Source organism: Neltuma alba, unplaced genomic scaffold, assembly GCF_004799145.2.
Source record: "Neltuma alba isolate B1F8T4 unplaced genomic scaffold, ASM479914v2 tig00013899_pilon, whole genome shotgun sequence".
Lineage (NCBI taxonomy): Eukaryota > Viridiplantae > Streptophyta > Magnoliopsida > Fabales > Fabaceae > Neltuma > Neltuma alba.
In genome coordinates, this window is record NW_021637953.1 from 10,146 (window position 1) to 18,898 (window position 8,753).

The 8,753-nt window shown below is 38.7% G+C and overlaps 2 protein-coding genes across 2 annotated transcripts; one reads left to right on the forward strand and one right to left on the reverse strand.

Annotated features, from left to right (window-relative positions):
- Positions 1 to 3,549: 3,549 nt before the first annotated feature.
- On the forward strand, positions 3,550 to 4,467 carry LOC114739340 (probable membrane-associated kinase regulator 4). The gene has a single exon (XM_028927393.1). It carries the CDS (start codon positions 3,550 to 3,552, stop codon positions 4,465 to 4,467), a length of 918 nt encoding a protein of 305 aa, XP_028783226.1.
- Positions 4,468 to 5,436: 969 nt separating this feature from the next.
- LOC114739344 (ankyrin repeat-containing protein At5g02620) lies at positions 5,437 to 8,753 on the reverse strand. Its single transcript, XM_028927397.1, has 4 exons — positions 8,454 to 8,753; positions 7,675 to 8,189; positions 6,794 to 7,203; positions 5,437 to 6,347 (listed from the first exon to the last, which is right to left on the reverse strand). The coding sequence occupies exons 2-4, from the start codon at positions 7,964 to 7,966 to the stop codon at positions 5,481 to 5,483; spliced, it is 1,569 nt and encodes a 522-aa protein (XP_028783230.1). The 5' UTR covers positions 7,967 to 8,189; positions 8,454 to 8,753; the 3' UTR covers positions 5,437 to 5,480.

Sequence of the window (8,753 nt, forward strand, 5' to 3'; positions counted from 1 at the left end):
GTAGTATTATTCATAGCACTAATGAAGTTATACCAATATATTGTACCCATAAAAGTAAGTGAATTGAAAGATCATGATGAAGCACTTTTAATTGCATGCAGCTATGCCTATGCAATTAAAGTGGCAGATAAAGTACAAAGAATGTCCACAGTCCAGTTTTCACTCTTCTCCGTATCTGGTATCAATTTGCGATAGGCTCTTTTAACTATATGCGTTGGATGATTTTGGTTTCTGCGTTGGCTATCTGTGTGATGGTGTTGAAGGGGATAAATGCTTGGTATTTGAGAGCAGCTGAACGGTAAAGGGTTGGTTTCAAATTAATGTTTTGCTGCAGCATTATTTGATATCTTAGTTGATTTTTCATTTGTTCAAACCAGACACAACAGGAAGATCGTACGTTGATTTGGTAACTTGCTGGTTCTGCTTGTATATTTTTCATTGGAGGACTCAGGAAGAAATAATAGATTCCCAGCAGTATCCTTGGGAGCTGGAATGAACAAGTGTACGTTGATTATTGCCCGACTCACATTTTCACATCCTTTTCCTTTGTGTTTGCGTTTGTTTCTTTCCCCAGATTCTAGTTTGTTTTGTTCTCCAACGACGTAATCACCCGGGACAATAGAATCCATCTCAATATGAAACGTTGTTCATATTGACTTCACAAACACTGGAAGTTTTCTTAATTTCTAGACTAACCTGGACATGGAAAAATATCAGATTTGTATTTTCATGTGTCGATATCAAAAGTTTGGGGTGAACAACGTTGTATACAGTTGGTCTATTATATAATGTATCGTTCTTATTAAGTTGATTGGGGAACAAACTTTACGGTTACGTTGGATTCGCACGTTAACCTAATGCTCTACTTGCCATTGCCATTGCCAGTTACAATTAGACTAATTAATGGTAATTAACAGAGATGGGATTCAATAGCTTTAAGAAGTAAATATGCGGTAGTTGGCAGAGAAGAGAATTGCCCTTTCATCACAGGGTAAAGTCCAGGGGTTCGCGTCCAAGGCAGGCTCTAGATCAGTATATCTCTATCGAAAGAGTGAACCACTAACTGTGTGGAAAATGGAGTAGATGGAAGACAGCTTTCAAGACCAAGCATGGGTTGTACGAGTGGATGGTTATGCCATTTGGTTTGTCAAATGCACCAAGTACTTTCATGCGTTTGATGAATCATGTGTTGCGTAAGTTCATTGGAAGCTTTGTTGGATTGTACACCTTTGTGTCTGGCTATGTATACGGATGTGCATAAAGAAGGGACGGGACATCTCTCTCCTTTTTTTTGGGGGGGGGGGGAGAGAGGGAATAAGCTGCAGCGGCACCTCACGAACTTCTTACTGGGTCCATCCTCCTATATAGGGAGTATTTAAGTTTTGGATAATACATATATCAAGTTACTTATATTTATTATGTCAAGTTCTTCAACCATATATAGTCATGTGTTTTATTTTTAAAATATTATCATTTAAAAATATTTAATTATCAATCCACATAAAACAAAAAAAAAGACACGTGTCTATATGTAATTGAAGAATTTGACATAATAAATATAAACAAGTTTTTTCCTTAAGTTTTCTATAATCAAGTGACGAGGTGGCCTTCCACTCCATCCTCCTTTTAATTTGCCCAGACTCTCGGTAGGTATACATGTATGTTTAGCTGTCAAAACCATTCAATGGAACTGAAACTTGCCAAAAGATGAAAAAGGCAACAGAATATAGAAAATGGCTGATACAAGTAACTTGTAGCTAAATTGATGAAAGGGTTGTTAGTTTAATAAGTGGTCTTAAATTCAGGGCCCGGATATATAATTGCGTTCAATGTAATTCTGGATACAGAAAGGGGAACAAAAGGTGTAGAAGAATACTCGTATGTGGGTTATGCCATACTTGATCATTATAGTAATAATGAGGAAGCTTATGTTAGACGTACAGGGTACCGCCTCACATTCCTGACTTGTCCCTCTCATTATTATTGGAGGGCTTTAGGCTTTCTCAGGCTAATCAAGAACCAACCAAGCACGACCAATTCCTTAAAATTTCTGCAAACAAGATTGAGTTCATTTTGTTTGCATGCTCATTATCTCCTTATGGTCGCCATCTTCTGCAACACTTTGTAGTGCATGCCAATTCATGCGAGACCACCTTAATCATACAAAGAGCAAGCATCTATGCGTGTGTGTGCTGATTCAATTCATGGAGGCACCCCCAAGAATAGGGTTCTTCCATATTACCACCATCTGGCATGCCTTTGAACCTTTCTCTTTCATAGTACTAGTTGCAAGGGTTGGTGTGTTATTTACATTGAAACCTAGGAATAAAACAACAAGGTTGGTGTCAACATCTGAAACTAGGATCGTCCTTGAGGGTTTCTAAATTCAAATGGAAGAAGACAACAGTGGGACGAGAGAATATACATGATATATCCATCAAGACATGGGGAAAGCTAAAGAGTATCAATAATGTTAACTACTAATTACGGACAATATACTTCAGGCATTGAATCTTGCTCATTCCTTCTTACAATCACACTTGCCTTCTGTCCAGTGTTCGTTGGCTCTTTTCACTTCCAACCCTACCTCGCTCTACACAACTAGCTACTTTGCTGATGATTTCTGCAAAATTCTTTTTCTCTTTTTCAGTTGAACGTTACTGCTCTCGATTGATAAGATATACATGGATTTTCAATGATTACAAATTGAGTACATACATAACGTTATTAAAATAAAAAGAGATTAAAAAAATAAAATGAATGCAAGAAAAATACTCCTCCAATCCTTAATGTAGAATCTGACTAACTAATTTGAGTAGATTAAAGATGTTAATTAAATTAATTAATACTACATCTGGTCTTAATTATAAGAGTTAGTTGACTAATTTGAGGAGATTAAGGAAATAAGTTAAATTAGTTATTTGTAATAAATAAGTGTTGTCTTTCTTAAAATATCTTTACTAATCAAGTGTATTGGCTAGAACGACCATTGTTAGAAGGACTATTTTGAAAAAATATATATAGATAGGAGAGACAATTGAGGTCTTATATTTAGCATCAAAATAAAAGTCAAGTAAGGTTTTATATTAAGGACCAGAGGTAGTATAATATAATATTTTTTTAAAACACCTTAATCATATTCCTTACTTTCCTCCCTCCTTCAATTTTCCTACTTAATTATTATTGGATGAATATCAATATAGTTAATTTAAAAAAACATTAATAAACATGTGAAATAGGTCTTCTATATAGTACTAACATCAACTCCCCAATTACTTTCTAATCATTGAGGACAGGGGAAGTATTAGAATCAAGGCTCCGGTGTGTATATTTATATTAAATACTTTTGAAAGAGTCTTATTGTCCTTCTTAATCGTGGCAATTTTAAGCTTATTTTTTAAATAAAAATGAATAACAATTGCGATATATATATATATATATATTTATAACAAGCCACGATTACATCATGACACTAAAGATTGGTCTTCCTTTTCCTCTGAGGGAGCTCACTTCCCCGTAAGCATCTCCACACTGCGACCCCCACAGGAAATGGCCGCAAGACAAGCTTCTTTTATTCACGTGGATGAACACTTCATTCACTTGGAACTAAGTTCTTCTGATTTAGTCTCTCATCCAATCAGCTGTCCCCCACCAAAAAGAGAGTTTGAGTTCCAGACAACTTCAGTTTCACATGAGAAAGAGTCTTCTTCTTCCCTTGCTGATGAGCTCTTCCATAAAGGAAAACTCCTTCCTCTTCACCTCCTTTACAATTCCAATCCCATCTCTGAGTCTGCTAGAACTCACTCAGCCTTGACAGATTATAACTTTCCCTTGCCTTCTTCGCGTCCTAGCATTTCACCTTCAGAATCATCCATGGCTACGAGTGGAGTAAACTCATACAAGTTTCCATCCGTATTGCATAGTGAAATCAATGGGTTTTCTGGGTATCCTCCAAAGAAATCTTGGTCCAAGAAGCTGAAACAGATTAAGCAGTCCCGGCTAGGTCAAAGGCTCAAGGCTTCACGAGCTTATTTGCGATCTCTGTTTAGAAAATATGATTGTTCGGACAAGTCATGTGTATCTGTATCAAACAATGCTGTAGCAGAAAAGAAATCGAAAACTCCATCTGAAATCGTCCATGGTACAAGGCACCAGTTGTTCATGAAGACCATAAGCAGAGAGCTGATCAAAGATGGCGTGGAGGCGCATAGGAGATCTTTTTCAGGGGCGATTCGACATTCTGTGGTGAAGGCTTCATCTTTTATGTCCACACCTTCATTTGGGTCCTTATCTTCGTCGTTTTCACTCAGCTCAAGCTCAAGGAGTAGTAGTTCAAACTCACAGCGAGAAAGATCGATTGAAGGAGCCATAGCCCATTGTAAACAATCTCAGCAACAATATTCTTCGTCGAAGATTCCAGATGATTTCAGGAGTTGTTCAGAATCTGCTTCAAAATTGGCAATTTAGTGCAAATTGATGTTTCAATTATGAACCTGTGTCCCTCCGTTCTTTATCTACCTCACCAAGTCGATACACTTCTCTGCTTGGTCGAATTAACACCCAGAGAAATTCATGTAGGTGTTTGAAATGGAGTTCAAACAAATAATTATGCTAAGTTTGAACACATTCTACAACATTTTCAACCGATTCGCAGTTACATATTATGTGATCATCCTTCTTGTGAATTAAATTACCACAAACTCTATTAGGTTGTTAAAGCTTTATGTTTGTATAGATAGTTTCCGTGAACAAATTTTAATACTTATGTGCTGACTCATCTCCCAAGTGAATTACCAAACAAACATGTGATGCTTTGCGCTTTTTGCCGCTTTCGTAGCGAAGCCCCTACCTCCGACTATACGACAACAACAAAAGATAAATAAGCTTCGGTTGCTTTATCCACCTTGTTTAGTCCCACTAGCTAAGATCTGAAGGCCGAAAAGGAAGAGGAAAACACTGTCGTCGGAATCACAAGTGGATGTATAAGCATGGAAGGAAGTTCGTTCATTTCTGGTTCTTATGAAGAGAATTTATGTGGCAATGTTGGTTTGAGTGACCAAGTAGAGCCACATGAGTAACATCAGTAAATGTTAAAGTTATCAACTTGATTTTTTTTTCATCTTTTTTTTTTTTTTGGGAAAGAAGACTTCGCTTGCTTTCTGTTAAAGTGTCCCCCTAAGAACATAGTTAAACACAAGAAGCACAAGAAGCAAGAAAAGTACATATTTCCCCTGTCCGCTCACATGTACAACTACTGAGCTACAAGCCAGGTTTGGCATCATGTCATTTGTTGAATCATTTTAACGGCAGATTTTCTCCGGTACTTTTCCTTAGCTTACATGTAGTTACTGATTTAACAGAGCTGAACACGACGAAACAACCATGCAATCAGCATTATCCATATGAATTATGAGATGGTGTTGATAAGACTTTAGAAAGCAGGAAGGCAAGCTGCACATACGAAAATTATAGCATGAGATTCAGATTGCATACACAGTCTTGTACTCACTCTCCGAATTTGACATCACAGACATAGACAAAGACTGTCTACTGCTCATCGTTGACCTCCTAAGACTCCGAAGTCTGGAGGCCTCAAGTCGGTGAGCAATCACCCAATAACCGAGAGTTCCCAGTGTAGCTGCCATGATCACTGTCCCTAAAACCGTTGCCGCAATGGCTAACCATTTTTGCTTCCCCACAACTATGTATGACATTGCAATGAATGCCACGGATATTAGCACACAAGCCAACCACATTAACTTGTTTATAACCGCTGTCATTTGTTTCTTTGCTTCCCTCTCAATAACCACAACTGACGTTTGCACAACCACAACAGCCAAGGATATGAAGAGGGCGGTAGAATCAAAGATGATGAATATCAAAAATCCAATTTTTGGAGCAATATATGCTTCCCCAAGAGACATTCTAGGTGGGAGTGCTTCGTGTTGGAGATCAGGATACTGGCCTGGAATGTTGAATATGGCAGCAAAAGCAACTGTTGCAATAAGAACAGCAACGATAGTGTTAGAATTGATTGCATTATTAAGCCCTTCAGCCTGCATTTTGTTGAGTCGTTTGGCTATGCCTTGCATGCGCTTTCGTGTTCTGATTGTGTGCTCTAGCTGGTTATGAACCCCGCTTTTTATGTCACTCACTGTGCGTTTCAGTTCAAGGGCAGGGTTTGTAGAATGTGACTTGATGGATCCGGCACTCTGAGCTCCATGATCTTGCAGAATGCTGACAACGTCCAAGTGTCTATTTTTCTCCGCAATGTCCAGAGCAGTTTCTCCAGATTTGTTAATGACATCTGTATCTGTTCCTCTGTTCTCTAGTAGCTTCCCAACAATCTATAGGATAATCGCAAGAACATTTAGATGAATCTTGATGATAAATTAGTCAACTGCTCGGCTAATCAGCTCCACAGACTTAAAATTGAGGACCGACAGGACTTAATTTGTTGAGGATGACGTGAAGCCAATTTATTATAAAGCATAAACACATTTATCAAGAAGTTGCCACGTGGTAATAATTGAGTTTTATGTCAGAGAGGTGACTCAGGCAACATACAATGTGCTGCCACAAATGCTGAATGTATTGATTGTATGTGAGTCAAGACACACTCATCTGCAGAAGGAATTTTTTTTTAAACAATTCTTCACAAAAGATAATTCTTCTGAAGTTCCAAATATACACAAACTTTCTTGTGCGACATATATATTTTATAAACTCGGAGAAAGCTGTTAGTTCATTTCCATCTGTCGAACGAAAAAGGAAAAGGAAAGCAGTCTTTCACCTGCAGACGACCCTTCCGAGTAGCGACATGCAGTGCAGTGTTTCCCTTGGTATCAACGGTGTTAGTCAAAGACGGAAATGATTTCACAAGCTCTTCCACCAACTCAAGACTTTGTCCTTTAACTGCCATATGTAGCGCTGTCTGACCCTTCTTATCAATTCTCATAGCAATTTCAGGTTCTCTGTTCAGAAGGGCCCTGACGACCTCGACATGACCATTTCTTGCAGCAGAATGTAACGCAGTTTTCCCATTGCTTTTTGAAATAGTGATCAGATTGCTACCTTTTTCCAAGAGAAAATTTACTATCTCGATATGTCCTTGTGCTGCAGCAGTGTGCAACGCTGTAGTGTTTGACAGATCAACAGTCATAGAAAGTTCTGGAATCGCCTCCTTCAGGACCATCAATATCTCTGCAAACCAGTAGTAGAAAGGGGAATCAGACAAATTCTGGTAGTTAAACTGGTCATAATGAAAATTATTAACCAGATAAAAGTCAATGGAAAAATTAGGAAGTCTGAATTTATGTCTATTTCTCTGTATCATCAATTCAACGAGCAAGTTTCTGGGAAAAACAAGCAAGAATCTGGATTCTCTAAAGTTGTGTGGAGATGGTGAAACTGAATGCAAAGTACTGATAGTTTATGTAAATGTAGTCTTGTATATATAAAGAAAAATGAAACATAAAGTAACAATATTTTGCATACAGCTTCACCGACACAGTCAGCTTAGAGGATCCAAATCCAACGAGCAAAGAGTTGGTACACGCGGTTTTTCTGTGACCGGACTACTGAACATTAATGATATAGTTGAACAATGCTGTGCGGAACAGGAAGAGATTTGAAGATAGGATCCAACAAGTTTTAGAGAATCAAGAGACTTACCAAGGAACCCATTTTTAGCAGCAATATGGAATGCATCGAAACCATTCCTAGCTTTGACGCTGGCCATACTGATATCATGGTACCGGATCGATTCCTTCACCAAGTCAACACGGCCATTTTCAGCAGCAACGTATAGGGCAGTTTCACCAGCGTGGTTTTGCTTAGAAAGCAACTCCTTCAACTCCGTATCTCCGTTCTCAGAAATAATTTGCAGCGCCAACTCTACATTTCCTGCCCGGATGGCTGACTGCAGGGGATTATCGTCGCGTATGCCTGTCAATTGTTTCTTCATTTTCCTCAGGAAAATATGCTTTAGTGCCTTGGTGGAGCTCCAAGTTCACAAGTTTACATTCCTTTAGGAGACCCGCCGTAGAAAGAGTTAAAAATTCGTTTAGGAGCTCCAATCTGTTTCTGGATCAAGATGGACAAGGCGAATCAAATATAAGTACTTGAGAGTCAGAGGTCAGCTGATTCCTCCACGCTCCGAGCATCCAACCAGACTCCGCTAGTTTCCACTGAAAACAAAGATTTGACGTAGAAACAAACCACCCCAAGGGTTAGCACTCGGAAGACCAAAAGGTTCCCAATTTATATACGGCAACAATAAAGGATGGTTTAAGAAATGTACAAAAGTACTGGGGTTGTTTCAGTTTTTGTAGTCCAGTTATAATCTTATACCCATGAGAAAGCAGTATCAGATATTAAGAGGTCGCGTACAGTAAGTGAAAATGAAAAGAAGAATCGAACAAAATTTTTCAAAGAGTTCATAAATAACACACCTGAAGTTCCTGATTCTGAGATACAGCGGTCGCCTTATCTCCTGCTCTTGCAACGATCTGAAATATAAGAAGTAACATGCAGAAGATCCACAGAAATTCCAGGAGGAACAGCGGAATGAAATCTTCCCCGAATGGAAGTGCAAAAAGGCAGAACAGCAATTGAATCACACTGGGTTAAACCGCGCTCAGCCGAACAGGAGGGGTGGGGGGAATTGATATCGCTTTAAAGATTCCCGAGTGCGGCAAAACCTTGAGCTGGAAGAAGGAGAAGAGCACCCAATTCCTATCTCAAGTATCCAA